The following is a 15,564-nucleotide window of genomic DNA, read 5'->3' as shown; positions in this document are numbered from 1 at the left end:
CTGAACATTGGTTTCTCCACCAGGTGGAGGCGATGCTTAGCGCCCCTTGATGGCCAGCCTGCCCCAGGGCTCTAAACGCCACCAGCCTTGGCTTGCCTGACATTTGGGCACCAAGCAAGGGGTGGGCAGAGCATTCTGAGGCCGGGTGGGAGCGGCTCTTCTTCTCCCCGCAGAAGAACCCACGGGCGGTGCGGCAGGCCGAGGAGGTGCGGGGCCTGGAGCACCTGCACATGGACGTCGCCGTCAACTTCAGCCAAGGGGGCCTGCTGAGCCCCCACCTCCGCAACGTGTGCGCCGAGGCCGCGGAGAGCATCTACACTCGCCAGGAGGACGTCCGGTTCTGGCTGGAGCAAGGTCAGCGGGGTGCAACCACAGTGGTGTTGCCTTGGCCAGGATAGAGAGTCGGGAGATTCGGGAGTTCGGCAGAGGGTCCCCGAAGCTGGGCTGGGATTGGTCAGGGCAGGCTTCCTGGAGGAAGGGGTGCCCATGTGGCTCTTGAGTGAGCCAGATGAAAGTGACCCTTTCCAGGTAGGGACATACAGAACTGTGACTTGCTAGGTCCCATGGAGGGAGATACCCAGGCAGCGCCTACCTTGTTCCTTCCCTTAGTGAGAACACAGATGGGACATCCATCATGGAGGGAGGCCCAGGTTGCAGGGTCCCGGGGGCGCCCAAAGACACCCATTCCTGCCCGTCCACCTCTGCTGTCCCCTCGGAATTCAGCACCTCTCCTTTCTTTCGCGTCTCCTCTGGTGTAAGCAGCTCTCCACCGAGCTCCTTGAGGGCCCCGGAGTCTCTGTGGGCTCCCTGCCTTTAGGCCTGTGTGGCTTTGCTGCCAGTACCTCTCCTGACACTGTTCCCAGGACCGTCCTCGGGTCCTCCCTGTAGAGGACACCAGGAGATAACACAGCTCTAGTCCAGGTCCCTGGTCCTTCTGCCCAGCCGGCTGAACACTGGGCAAGTGCCTGCCCCTCCCAGGGCTCCCCTGGATTTCGAAATGCCCAGAGAGCTGTGCTCATGCCCTCCACACACAGCCCTCCCTGGTGAGCTGCACCCCACATTGCGGTGCAAGTCTGAAACGGCCCCCTGCCCCCCGGGGCTGGTCCCTCCCACGGCCACTGAGCCGATGTCAGGGGCCAGGTCACCACCATCTCCTTCCCGCACCCATGCATGTGCCCTGGCCACGCTGATGTCCCGGCACGTTCGTGCTGGCTGTCCTCAGATAGGTGCCACCTCCTTGAAGCCGCCCTCCTTGACTCTCTACTCCGTCACATTCTAGTAGAGCGATGTTTCTAAGCATAGGACGGTGTTGCCACGCGGAGGCCTTGAAATCAGATGGCCTGGGGTTCCCTTATCACTCCACTCCCTCTGTGACCTCAGGCAGATCACTAAACCCCTCTGGGCCGGGTTTCTCATCCATCAGCCAGGAGACCAAGAACGGGTAGTTGGCTCCTCGGGTTGACGGGAGGCCCCAGGAGGCCATGCAGGGCCGGAGCGCGGGTCTTGGGGGGGGTGCCCTCTCCCCCCCACTGACCCCCGCCTCTCTTTGCCAGGTGTGGACAGCTCCGTGTTTGAGGCTCTGCCTGAGGCCACAGAGCCCTCGGGGCTGCGGCGCTGCGGGCAGGTGGGGGACAGCGGGAGGCCATGCATCTGCCGCTATGGCCTTAGCCTGGCCTGGTACCCATGTTTGCTCAAATACTGCCACAGCCGCGACCGGCCGGCCCCCTACAGGTGCGGCATCCGCAGCTGCCAGAAGAACTACGGCTTCGACTTCTACGTGCCCCACAGGCAGCTGTGCCTCTGGGATGAGGAGCCCTAGCTGGGGGGGGGGGGGAGAAGACGGTGGTCCCTGAGGTGGCTGCTCTGGGTTCCCCGCTCTTCCCCAGGCCACCAGAGGGGGTGGCACCCCTCCCACGGACGCCTTATTTCCCTCGGTCGCCTGGGAGCCTCTGGCTTCATCACGTGAGACTGTGAAACGGGTGTGGCATGGCAGGGGTTAACTCATGGAGGCAGCCCCACCCACCCACCCACCCTGTGCCTCCCTTGGGGACAGAGAGAAGGGGGCTCTCCAGATTTGCCCCCTTCCCCTTAAGCTCCCCCTGAAGTGTTCTCTTTCAAGCAACCAAAATGTGATGGCCCGTGACTCTATTTAACTCTGAAGGTTTCAATCCTGGAAGGTGTCTGTGCCTGTGACACCGACCTACACACACACACACACACACACACACACACACACACACACACACACCTTCCCCGACTCACCCATCTGGAAGGAGCCGGCCCCTCTGCACCACCCAATGCCCACCAAGGAGGGGATCCCCGCCCTGGAGGGGGGGTTGCCAGGGACCGTCGCCGTAGCCCCTACACCATATCACAGCGCATTCTTGTCATTGCTGGCCTCCAACGCGGGGGCACGTGAGGACCTCCCAGCCCGGAGACAAACCATATGTGCCTTTCCCTGCCGACCCAGACCCTGTGGGGACCACAGGCACCAGCGTCCTGCACTCTAAACGGAAAAATTTTTGTAAGGCTCTGGGGTAGGGAGGGAGCATGAAGTACGAGGAAAACTTGAATCCCAGATTTTTAATGCAAAGTATTTATCATTTGTACCAGAAATAAAAGTTTAAATTTTTATTTGACTGACGGGGCACCGTGCAGAGTTCTGAAAGCACTCCTGGCCGATGCTGCCACCTGGTGTCAGGAGTGTTCCATTACATGACCGGTGACCCTGCTTCGGACACCTTCCAAGGCATCTGCTGTGCTCAGGCCATTGCGCAGCGGAGACGGGACCCAGGGGGGCGGGGAGGGGGGCGCAGTTTAGGGAAGAATAAGACAAAACTGCACAGAAGAAGAGACAGATATAGATGAGCAAGGGAGCCAAGGTGGGCAAGAAACAAGGCATGGACTCCAGAACCAGACTTTCAAGGTTCAAATCCTAGCCTTGATTCTTCTTTCCTGCACAATTTTGGGTCAGGCTACTTTACCTCTCTGTGCCTCAGCTCTCTCAGTTATACAATGAGCTTCAATGTGTGGCTGGCGTGGGTTCACTCACGGGAAGCAACCAGCACGTAGCACTCGCTGTACTCGCCATTAATATCGTTAGTGTTCATGGTCTTAGTATCCTCACCTGTAAACCTGAGACAGCTAAACCAGGCCTCTTGAAGGCCTCTTCGCATCAAAAGTACCGTCCAGTATAAAGAGGCTGTGATAGGAAGTGCCAAGCTGGATGCTAGAAGGCTTCTGGGAAGGAGGGGTGTGCAGGCTGGATTTATCAGGAGACTCCTGGACCAGGTGGGCCCCTGCTTGGAGCAGAAGGATGGTAGGTACTCAGCATGTGGAGGAGACTGAGCACAGGGCAGGACAAGAGTGCTACAGGGGGTGGAAAAGTCCCAAGTGTCCCCTAGGGGACTCCTGAGGAAGGAGGAGACGAGAGAAAGAACCCCTTCCTCATCAGCCTTGGAAAGGGAAACAGGATGTCAGGACAGCCCTCCCTTACTCTGCTCCCCAGAACAAGCCGCTGCTGCTCCTTGAAGCTGTACAACCCAGAGGGTTGTGGTGGGAGCCAGGCTTACTTGGCCACGGTCAAGTTAGGGATGGGCGGGGAGACTTCATTTCAGGCAGGTATGCCTCTTCCTGAACCCGTTTCCAAGGACCAGCTTCAGTGGTGCCAGCAGCCAGGGAGGGAGGTGTTCCTCCCCGGGGCCCTTTCCTCCTTCCCCTGCTGCCTAGTCCAGGCCCTCAGTCCTGCTCTGGGTCGGGGAGGGGGTTGCTGGGAGAAGGCACCGCCCTCGCCCCATCCTATATGTGCCTTATTTGCTGAGGGTGGGGTCCCCAGGTCGTATACCTTTTCTCCTCACTTTCAAATAGCCTAAAATAAGGCTGTTTTTTGAAGGGTGCTTTTCTAATCTTCCTTGGGAATGACTAGCACCCCCCAGCCTGCCTTTCGCCTGCCATGAGGGGGATCTGGACCCCGTTGTCACCACAGACTACCCTGCCTGGTCTTGCGGCACGGGATGGGAATTACGATTTCCTGAGCCTTTGGGTTGATGCCACACTCAGGCAAAGCCCATGCCCCCTCCTTCCAAGCGACTCCCCCCCCCCACCCCGCCCACCATCCTCCCCACCCCCTCGCTGTCAGGTAGCTCCAATGCCAACCCTGCAGTCACTTCTCTGGCGAGGGTCTCAGGGGTCCATGTACCTCGAAATCCCTTGAGAGCTCAGCTCATTAAATACCTGTTCAGGGTCAGCTATTTGAGAAATGCCCAGATAAGGCTTTACTTTCCTCAAGACGCCTTTGTCCACTTGTGAAAACACTCAGGGGAGGTACTAGGTACCAGATCTACGACCAACACTTATTTCTCTGGTGTTTCCGAGCTGATGAAGTGACTTTGTATCCGTTAGCTCGTCTGCTCCTGGTAGCGATCCTGGGACACTTTAGGAATGTGGCTCAGCAATAAAATTATGTGACTTGCCCAAGGTCAGACAGCTGCTTCGAGCGCCGTTGGGATCCAACCCTCAACCTTCTGACTCCACATACCTACTAACCCTAATGGGCTTATCAGACTGGCCCCCTGGGACCCCAGAGAGCACAGCTCACCCGTGGGGTGGGGAGAGGGGGAGCAGTATGAGGTGGGCAGCACCCCCGAGGCCAGTCCCGCAGTAGCAAGCCCTGAACATATGGGGGTGTGCCCACCGGTCCCCCATGACTGGAGTCGGCAAGAACAGGCTCCTGCTTGCTCCCTTTGACCACGGTGAGGAGGGCTCAGATGGGAGGCCAGGACCCTGGGTCTCACTGGAACCTCTTCAACACAAAGAAGCCACAGGTGGCGCCAGGCACCCCCGGGCAGGATCACCCCAACCTGGGCTGGGCCTTGCTGTATGTTCTTTGGGTTTTCTTCAGGCTCCTTTCTCTGCAAACTCAAGGTAAGTTCTGTCCTAGAACCTGGATAAGGTGGGTTTTACCACCGAGGAGTCTGGCAAAAAAACGGGACAAGGACCCCTCCTAAGAAGTAAAACTCGAGGGTAACAGTCCCTATGAGAATGAGGGTAACAGCCTCATCCGAGTTGTGTGCATTCGGGGGTGGGCTGTCCCCCCTCACCAGCCCCTAGTTCCTCATCTGCAAAGAGGCGGCTGCCTCGCTGGCCATCAGCCTGTCCTTGCTGGCTGGCATTCTGCCTCAGATCGTCAGGCCTGTGGCTGCCGGTGCCCAAATTGTCCGTGACTTGCTCCTCCAAGCCATGCTGTAGAGAAATGCTAAAAACGGAACGCTGCAAAACCCAATATTTGGTAGAGACTGACAGACTCCCCTCCAGCCGGGGCTGTCCCAACTTACACCCTCACCAGCAAGTGCACGAGAGGCCCATTTCCCCACATTCCTGCTGCAGCAGTCGGGGTTCTCTAGAGAAAGAGAACCACTAGGATACACAGAGGGAGAGATTTATAGTAAGAAATTAGCTCATGTGATAGTGGGATCTAGAAAGTCCAAAATGCCAGCAGTTTATGCAAAAGTGGATGTTGCCATCTTGAGTCAGAAATCTGCAGGGCAGGTCAACTGTCTGGAAATTCAGACAGCATTTATGTTCCAGTCTGAAGCCGAATTCCTTCTTGGGAAAACCTCGCTTTTTGCTCTTAAGGCTTTCAACTGATTGGATGAGGCCAACCCACATTCTTGAGAGCGATCTCTCTAAAGCCAACCGATTGTAGTTGTCAATCACATCCACAAAAATACCTTCACAGCAGCACCTAGATTCGTGTTAGACTATGGTTTAGCCAAACTGACATGCGGAACGAACCATCACACCGGCTATCACTTGATCTTACCACATGGTGTTGGCCACTTAGACCTTGAAAAATGTTAAATAAAGAATTCTGGGGTCTCCTCTCAGATCTCCACTATTGACTGAAGCCAGGTAGCAGATAACGGCCCTGCGGATTGTTCCGGTTGCCCCCCCCACCCCATTCATTCCCTACCCTTTTCTGTTCTGCTCTGTGCCCCAGGACACCAACCTGCGGATGGGCCTCACCTGGGCCCCTTTACCCCGTGCACGGCTAGTGAGAAGCCCCGGAGATCAGAGGGCAGGACGAGAGGGGTTTCCAGGCATATATCCCTGCTCCTTCCTGCTTCTGGAACACACCTCCGCACTGGCTTCCTTGCTCCAAGCTCCAGACCTCCTTGGGCTCCTAAACCACGATTTCCTCCTGCCTCTTCAGTCCCAGCCTCTCAGAATCCCAACTCCCTGGTTCCCTTCATCCTGCTCGTGCCTCCATGAATAAGAAGCACCTTCGTTAAAGGCTGTCCTCCATGTTGCACTGACTCTGTTTCCCACAGAGACCCTTACTGCTGACCACGGCACTCCCTGCTGGAGACCCAGAAGAAGGGACTGTGGGATGGAAGAAAGCGAAAGGGAGGTAGAGGAGCACACAGACTCATGTGGCAGGGACTGGGGCATCCCTTCTTGGGGAAGAGCCCAGCTTCAGGGGACTTTAGGGGGAGTGAGGGAAGGAAGGCAGGTCACAAGCCACCTCAGGCTCCAGGCCCAGGGGGTGTGGTGTCCACCTCCCCGGTGGTGACTGGCTGCCCACCCCCAGGGCCCCGCAGCAGGCCCCCGGAGCACCCCTCCATGTTTCAGTTAGAGGACGTGGTCCAGTATCAGGAACTTGCGTTCCCTGTTCCCCACTCCACAAGCATCACCAGCTTGGGAACCTCCTGAGGACGGGGACAGTGTCTGGCCTGCATTATGTTTCCAGCCCCTAGCTTAACCCACAGTGCCAGTGGGTACTCAATACACACTCCGAATGGATGAACGGGGGAATGGCCCCTGACCTTCTATGCATTGAGGTGTGGGATTGCATGTAGCTCGGGAGCCCCAGAGGGCACCGTGGGAGTGGGGCATTTTAACCAGCAGAGCTGTCCAGCGACAGGATGGCCACCAGACAAGGCCAGGACTCCTGTCACTGCATTGATGGGGCTAAGGCTGGCTGACTCAAACTGGGGTTCCCCGGCAGTCTGACCTCCGGTGGGAGCACAGGCCAAAGACCCAACCGCATGCTGAAACCGAGATTCAGTATCTCCCACCTGCCTGGAACTGGGGCCCTCACCTGAAGTCCCCCAGCCACGGAGGGCATTCAGGGCACCACAGCCCTGAGAGCTCTCCAGTCTGGCGGTAAGGACGCTCAAGCCAAGGTCACACGCGCCCCATCACCGCAAGAGGGCGCGCTGGCCTTAGACTTGCCCCGAGCGTGCGGGAGCTCCCGGAGGCTTACCTGGTCTGAGGTAGACCGGCAGAGTCTGGAAAGGACCAAGGCGGGGTTCTGCGGAAGGGGTCATTGCAGGGGCAGACCCAGGCCCAATGCAGTCCCCAAGACCAGAATAGCTCATTGCAAGACAATTGTTATGCTGTTTTAAAATCAAATCCGTATGATTACTATATTTCAGAACCTTCAAGTGCAAGTGGGCTGTGAGTTTGTGAGCTCCTCCCTTTAGAGGTGAGTGAAGGCTGGCCGTAGGGGTGGGGAGAGCATGTCTCCGGCTGGGGACTCAGCATTGGGGATATGGTGGCAGGGAATAGCTCAGGGTCCTGACTCCCTTGTCCTCTCTGGTCCCCTCCCCAGAAACAGTGGCTTCATCCTGGTTCCCAGAGCACCTCTCACTCTGTCACCTAACACTACCCCCCTGCCCAGCCCCGTCCGGCAATACTACTCCTGGCAATGGAGCCATCAGATTGCCTCTGAGCTGTGATTTTAAAAGAGGCCTGCAAGTTCTTCTTGGCCTCTACTACCTTCCATCTGCTCTTTTGGGAAACCTGAGCTGGGATCATTCCATTCCCTGTGGTTGCCTCAAGGCAGGGAGCTGACCCCCACCCCGTACCCCCACGCTCTGGGCCCTGCAGCCCATCTGGCAGACAGAAGGAGCTAGAAGGGACTTGTTGTTTGGTGGCCTTCCAGGACGCCTGGCTCTCCACCCTTCTCCCAGCCCTGACAACTCAATCCAGCTGACATGACAGGAAATGAGAGTGAACAACAGGGCCCACAGCCAAGAAGGCCACTTCTCTTTGTCAAGGCGGAGAAGGGGACCGGGGGCTCACCTCCCTCCCCAAAACACCTTCTCTCAATGGGAGACAGTGCATCCGGCAATGTGTCTGAAAGGGGAGGCTGGCTCCTGGAGACTTCTGTTCTGGAAGCAGAAGCAGCGGAGGGCATGCTCAAGTAGAAATGGGGCCTCAAGAGCTAGTGACTTCCGAGAGGATCAAATGTCACTCCAGGAAGACCAGGAGGACCTGGGATAGAGTCAGCGTTGATCACAGTTTGGGGACTACATGATCCTGGAGTAAAGTTTTGGCTACTCTCTGGAAATTGTCCTCCAGCTGTTGAGAAAGGGTGGGGGTGAGGGAAGCAGGGAGCCCTCATTTGCATTTCATTTGCATTTCATTTGCATGCACCTCTTTTGATGTCCAAAGGCAATGAAATTTCCTGTCCTTGCTTCTTTTTCCCTTTCTTTCTCTGTTCGTTTTCTAACCTCCAGGCAACATCCTATCTCTCTTCTTTTCCCCACAGCTTTTCCTCTCCCAAGCCAAACAAAGAACAGGGAGTATTAGGTCCAGAGGGTCCAGAGGGTTGGCACTTTCCCCTTCCCCAGGATCTCCCATCTGCCCAGACCTCAAAAGCTGGTTTCATGGAAATTCTGAGTTCTGGGAATGAGGGAGGGTTAAAAAGGTCTTTGCACTCCCATCCAGTTCATCTCACTGAAATGATCAAGCAAGTCCGAGAGGGAAGGAAGAGAGATTGCTCAGCTTTGCCCATTGCCCCATATTTGCCTGCCACAAACCCACCCATCCTGCTAAGACTCTGGAGGACCAGATGAAGGAGGAGCAGAGGGAACGGGAGGGTCTCAGCTCTGCGGTGACTTGTCCACTTGCTCAGGAACCCTGGGCAAGTTCCACCGTCCCCGCCCTCTGCGGCCCTGGGTTCCTCCTATGAATGATAGTCTAGATTCCTTTCACCTGGAATGACAGAAGAGAAGGGGAGGCTCCAGCACAGACCCTGGAGGGTAGGATTAAAAGTGCTAGCTTTAAGGGCACCTGGATGGCTCAGTGGGTTAAGCACCCAACTTCAGCACAAGTCATGTTCCCCGGGGTGAGTCTGAGCCCCCTCCCTCCTCAACAGGGAGCCTACTTCTCCCTCTCCTATCCACTTGTGCTCTCTCTAGCTATTTCTGTCACTATCTCTGTCTCTGTCTCTGTCTCTCTCTCTCTCAAGTAAATAAATAAATTTTTTAAAAATGAAAAAAATAAAAGTGCCAGCTTCAGAGTCAAGCAGACCTGTTCTAAACCCTAATTTTGCCATCTACTAGCTGCATTAATTTCCCTGACCATCAGCTATAAAAGGTGTCTCAAAGTCGTTTCTTCCTTCTAAAGGTGTGCTCAGTAAATAAGAAGGTGCGTGCCCGGCGCACTGCACCTCTTTTGGCAGGTAGGAAACACTCGATATTTATTGAATGAATGAGTCCAGGGATGAAGGTGAGGTAATGTCTGTCACCCTCTCCCCACCCCCACCCCCTCACCCTCCCCTCCTCCCACCCGGTCTGGAATCCAAAGCTGTTCTTCCAACTGTGAACCTTCAAGGTCCCACCTCTGCCTCTATGGTTTGCCATCCACAAGAGCTTCGCCCCACCTCATCCCCAAGGCACCAGAACCCCAGCCTGCTTGAGCTAGAAAGTCCTTGGAAGCCATAAGTCACATGCCACCACTGCCGCACCCCCACCCCGCCCCAACCCTCGGGCTTCTAGAAAACCAAAGCCCAGAGAAGAAAGGTATTCTGCACATGAAAAGAGAAACAGCAGGTCCCAGATGTGGTGGTCAGAGACTCAGACCTTCGTGTACATAGCCACACAGATGTTATGCAAATGGAGATCACGAGCACACGGGGGTATATAAACTATGGGCAGGCATGTCTCTAGCTTGATGGCAGGCGAAATACCATTGTAGATAAGAAAGGGACCTCAGGAAAGGAGCCAGACCCGGAATAGAGGAGGGAAGGGAAAGGAGGGAGAAGAGGAGGGAAAGAAAGGACAGGTTCGATGTGTCCTGACAGGGGTCCCTGGGCTCAGGAGGTCTCCGAGAAGCCTTTCCTGATCTCTTCCCTCAGCCAAAGAATCAGGAAGAAAGTCCTCCTCTCTCTTGCCAAGAGGGGAAGAAGAGAAGGGGATGTGACTGGGGGAGGGTGGTTTGTATGAACCTGAACCGGTACTTACTGGGCAGCTCCTACCCCTCCACCACCTCTGTGGCACCCACAGAGTCCTCCCGAAGCCTGTGTGTCCCTGTACTGTGCTCCATGCTGGGGCGGGGCCGGGGTGGGGGGCGTAGCCGGGGGAGGGGGCGGGAAGCCAATTAGTTAAGGACCTGGAGGGAGAACAAGAAAAGCCCCACAGAACCTGCCACAAGGACTATGAAGCACACTGAAGTGTTATGCTAATTTAGTCCAAGATCAGATCACTTCCAAGTTCAGAATGGAGGGGGCATTTGAACTGTGCTAAGGAGTAGTAGGCAGTGTTTCAGATCAGGAGCCCTGGTTCTTACTGGCTGTGCAACCCTGGGCAAGTTCCATTCTCTAAACCTCATCTTATCCACCTGTTAAATGGAAGTAATAAGAGTCCCATTTACAAGTTGTTATGAGGACTAGACAAGATCGGAAGCCTTTAAAGTGTTGGTTAGCACAGTGCCTGGCACAGAGCGGAAAGCTCAGTAAATGCTGGATATTATAAGTGGGGTCATTGGGGTGGGCGTGGGTAATGTAACAGATGGAAAGAGCGCCATGAACAAGGCAGAGAGTCAGAAAAGCTCAGGACCTGCTCTGTGAGCAGGAAAGGGTCCTTGAGATGACGATGAATGTAGGTTGGTAAGGACACCTATCTGAAAGGAGGGCAAGGTCCTGTGCTCCTGTCAGCCCATGGCTCTCTGCGCTTACAGACAGGTGGTCCCTTGGCCTTGGCACCACTTCCTGGGACCTAAAGAACGGAGGAGAAGAGTCAGGAGAACTGAGATGATGAGTCTTTGCTGGGTGCTGCAAAGAGCACTGGAGGGAGAGTCCAGAGAACTGACTGAGTCAGGCTCCGGCACTAGGAAATGGTATGCCTTTGGCAAGTCCCTTCCCAGCTCTGCAGATGAGGCAGGGGGCTGTCCCCACAATCCCTGACCCTGGTAAATAATGTTCACATCATCTTCTCAGAGAGTCTCAGAGCCACTTGGGACCTGGAGGACAGGCAGGAGACAATGTCTTCACCTGGAAAATGGGATAATACGCTGGGCCCCATCTAGTTCCTAGGATATGGGGGGCTGGGGGGGTTCAGCCACCGGCTAAACTGCATGTGGATAGATTGGTTAGGAGGAGCACCCGCTCCTTTTCACAGATGAGTAAACTGAGTGCAGGAAGGTGAAAAGCTTTGGCTCTTGTCACACAGCTCCTAAGCCGTGGCTAGAGAGCAAAGCCAAATTCTTTCCAGAACACCCCCACGGCTTTTCTAAACACTCTGTGACTCCTTGCACTTCTTACCCTTTGGGAGTCTGTCCAGAGAGCAGCTCAGGCCCCAGCTTGATAGTCCATCAAGGGTTCCTAAAAAGGGCGAGCTGGACCAGGAGTCTGGGGTGCTGTGGGCGCGGGTCGGGAGAGCCTGCGGGGCCAGGTTAGGGCAGACAGGTGTTCCCCAGGGTCGGCGGGACCCGCCCCCGCAGCAGCCCGTGTCCCCCTCCCCAGGTCCCCAGCTCCGCGTATGCAAATCACTGGTTTGCATGGGCTCGGGGCCAGGCGCGGGGGCCTTGCCAGGGGGCGTGGCCGGCGGCCCCCGCCCCGCGCCGCGTGCTCACCTGGGGAGTGTGGCAATCCTGGCCGTGCAGAGCGCTGCCCGGGCGGGAGCAGCGGAGCGCGCGACAGCGGCGGCGACGGCCCCGGCAGCGGCTTCCACGGCGGCGGCGGCGGCGGCCGGGGGCGGGAGGAAGGAGACCCTGGCTTTTCAGGGGGCCCGGCTGGGGCAGTCGCGAGGGGCCTGGGGGGGCGCTGGCTTTGGCCCCGGCTGGGGCAGGATGGTGAATCTGGAACCCATGCACACAGGTGAGGGGCGGAGGGAGTGAGCGCTGACAGGTGACAGAGAAGGGGCGAAGGGGAGCGAAGGAGGCGAGGGAGAGGGGCGCCGTTCTGGGGGGGGGTCTTCTTCCCCAGCGACCAGGAGAGGGCAGTGTGGATAGCGGGTCACCCAGGGGCCAGCGATGTGGGTAGGTGGATGTCGGGGGGACCCTGGAAAAGAATGGAGGTGGGGACTAGGGGGTTGAAGGGTGGGAGGTTTCTGAAGCCTCGGATCTGGAGAGTGGCAGACTGTGTGGGACTTGGGCATGTGGAGCTGTTGCAGTCTGGCTGAAGTTGCTCTGTTCACTGATCGCAGAAGGGTGGCTCGCTCACTCAGCCAGGGGTGTGGACCTGGGAGTGCATAAGTGAGGAAAATACTTGTATCCACATGTTACGTGTTTTGTGTCTCGGTCCTTTATGTGAAGTGGAGGCAGAGTGGGCATTTGTAAGGTGTAGTGGGGCTCTAGGAGAAGCAAGTGGGACCTGGCAATTGCAGAGACACACCTGGGGCAGGTGCAGTGTATTGATTAGGGCTTGTGGAAACGTGTGTCCCTGTGTATCAGAGGTGAGTCTACTGTCCTCATGTGTGTGGGGCAGGGGGGCGGTGGAGCAGACCCCATGTGTGAATGAATGCCTACCCATAGGCTCTGTGGTTTTTGGCAGTACTGTAGGCTTCGTGCTGGGGAATCCGTGTGCAGGTGTGGGTCAGGAGCTCTGCGGAACCCTGAAGGAGGAGCAGCCAGACACATGGACCCGTGAGACTATGGGATAGGTGCTTCCATTTCTGTGTCTCAGAGAGGGTGGTGAGAGGTATACTCTCTGCGTTCCATGTCCCATGGATTCAGGTACTAAACCGCCCTTTCTTCAGGGGAAAGAAGCTAGGGGATGCTTTTCCAGGAGTCCATTGCCCCTGTGTGAATGGTGTGTGGGCATGGCGTGAACCAAGTCCCCTCCACTCACCCTGCTGGTCCTTCCTTCCACAGCAGGTTAGGACAGGAGCTGCTAATCCTGAACGGTCACGCTTGGTGTTAGGGTGGGCCTCCTAGACGTCTGAGGGTTTGAGTGGAGAACAGACACAAGGTGTAGAAGGCTACAACTGATTTGGCCATTTCAAAGGAGCAAGTTGCTTCTCAGAGTGGGAGGGTAGCACCACATAACTTTTATTTAGGATCCTATTTTATTAGGATTTAGGGCTGTTGATGGGAATTTTGTACCTGGACTCCTTTCTGGAAGAGGAGGGAGGAAGAGTGAGGAGAGACAGTTTTCCTGATCCACCCCAAGGAACAGAGGCATCTGGAGGCTTTGGCCCTTCCTGGGGGAAAACAGGCAGCAGCAGGTGCATGGGGAGCCCCAGGGTCTCCAGTTCCCCAAACACGGTCCTGATAGGGCTGAATGACAGTCAGGCTCACAGAGAGGTGTTGACTCTGCATGGATCTCCAGGTGCCAGGACATGCCAGAAAGGGCCAAGGGAGGCCAAAGGAAGCATCCAACTGGGTGTCATCCAATATCTGGAGAAAGTCTGTTTCCAAACCCTGTGGCACCAGCATGGAGCTGGGTGTTCCTGGGGGCTGTTCCCCTGCTCTCCCCACTTCACTTCCCATCAAGAAGGCCTAGGCTAGAGGGGGAGCAAGACCTCAGAAAAGTGGGCCCTCGGCAGGAAGTTCTTTAGGGACAAGATCAGAGACTTCCTAGGGGGTTTCCACTTCATTGTCTATGGGAGGCTCCCACTCTGGGGGAAGTGGGAGGAGGTGGGACAGCTGAGACCCAGCAGGGAAATGCCTAGGGGCTGAGAGGATCTGGCAGAGAGGAGAGCATCCCCCCACACCCCGGCCTTGTAGGAAACTCCAGGCTGACACCTCCCTCACCGTCTCCTGGAGACAGGGGCTGTGAACGCAAAAGGGGAGATTGAGCTAAACCTAAGGGAGGGTTCCCGTCTACCTTGGGTGGGTTACCTGACTCACTCGTCTACACTCACTTGCTGCCCTTCCCCAGCCCACTTCTTTAGTCTGCCTGCACCACCCTGAGAGCCCTCTCGGTCTCAGCCCCTCAGTGGTGTCTCGTTCCCCTTTGGTGGCACCTCAGACGGATCTCTTGTCTTGGGACTTTCTGTGGATCTCTGACGGGGTCTCCATTTGAGGGCTTTCCTTGCTAGGTCGTCTCGGGTTTTTCGGTCTGAGGTCATCCTGTGGGGTCTTTCAGTGTGGGCCCTGCCATGGGGTCTGTGAGGGAGGGTCCCTCTGTGGAGTGTCTCATTGCAGGTTCCTCTCTGGAGAAACCTCAGTCCAGGACCCTCTTGGTAGAAATTTGGTCTCTTCCGAGTCTTATCTCCCCCTTCCTCCCCTCACACACAGTAATTCTGTGTCCTGCTGTTTCCTCACAAACAGCACTTTACCTGTGAATTTCCAGTCCAGGGCCCTTGGGGACTCCTCCTCCACTGATTTTACTGGAACAGTTTGGGTGAGGGAAAGAGAGGGAGCAAGAGTACACAAAACGGGGCACAGGTTCTCACGGGGTCCCACACTCGGGTCCACGAGCTGTGTGTCGCCTGAGTCGGCCCATCTTTCCACACAGGTGATTTGGGTGCAAGCCGTGACTCAGGTCAGCCTGGGGTCTGAGCACTTTGTACTTTATAGAGCATTTCTCTCCAGAAGCATGAACACCTGAGCAGGCATGAGGTCACCAGACACGGGGGCACCCCAGCCAAGGTGTGGGGGGAACTCCCTACTCCCAGGTCAAAAACAGGCAGAGGGGTAGACAAGAGTCAGACAGACAGCTGGCGAGGGAGAAAAGAGGAAAACAGAGGGAAACAGTGGGAATCTGGCTGGAGGGGAACACCTGGTTGGCCTCAGGGCATCTTTTTTTCTGTCTTTCTCCTCACTGTGAGCTGTTGCCTATCAAGGTTGGGATCAAGTCTCAGAGACTAATACCAGTTACAGCTCGGGAATACCGTTCAGGTTGGAAGGCCTCATTGTGAGAGGAAGTGGCTTCATCCTGAAGAAGTGACAGAAGTCTATTCCAGGAGACAGTTGGAGTCACGACTAGCTCAGAAGGAGGACTGGTGGGCCCGTTGGTTTCCTTCTGGTAGAAGTGCCCCCACTGGTGAGCCTGTGAGGAAGGGAGGGAGTCAGGAGGCAGCTCCAGTCCCTTCAGAGAGATGAAGATGGACAATAGGAGAGAGAAGGGTAGGCTCCCTGCACCCCCACCCCACCCTGCCCCGGCATAGCCTTCAGTACAATGGGTTCTGGGTGTTCAGTACAATGAGGACTCTCTGTCTGCAGCCTGGGGAAGCCTTGGACTTTGCTCCTTCAGCCTCACAAACGCATCCTGGTTCACGGATGTGTGAAGAGAGGCTGCTGTGGGTCAAGCCAAGGCACAGGGAGGCAAGGCCAGCAGCCGGTGTCTTGCTCCAGCTTCAGAGTGTACAGGTGCGGGGGACGCAAGTGAGGGTC

The 15,564-nt window shown here is 56.4% G+C and overlaps 1 protein-coding gene across 3 annotated transcripts in view; it reads left to right on the top strand.

The window, feature by feature from the left end:
• LOC101679841 (POU domain, class 2, transcription factor 3) overlaps nucleotides 1-15,564 on the top strand; it is a 103,544-nt gene that overhangs the window by 15,028 nt on the left and 72,952 nt on the right. The window contains exons 3-4 of one of the 3 annotated variants that reach the window (XM_045080427.1): nucleotides 174-354; nucleotides 1,554-2,639. In XM_045080427.1, the coding sequence (XP_044936362.1) occupies nucleotides 174-354; nucleotides 1,554-1,819 (447 nt within the window). In that variant the 3' untranslated portion in view covers nucleotides 1,820-2,639. Of the gene's footprint in view, nucleotides 1-173; nucleotides 355-1,553; nucleotides 2,640-11,874; nucleotides 12,104-15,564 lie in introns of those variants that run through there. The other 2 variants (XM_013054967.2, XM_013054964.2) reach the window with 2 other exon arrangements.

This window comes from Mustela putorius, unplaced genomic scaffold (genome assembly GCF_011764305.1).
Source record: "Mustela putorius furo isolate JIRA1106 unplaced genomic scaffold, ASM1176430v1.1 tig00000460_pilon_pilon_pilon, whole genome shotgun sequence".
NCBI lineage: Eukaryota > Metazoa > Chordata > Mammalia > Carnivora > Mustelidae > Mustela > Mustela putorius.
Note: the sequence above shows the minus strand (reverse complement) of the source record. Positions and strands in the feature narration are given on the sequence as shown.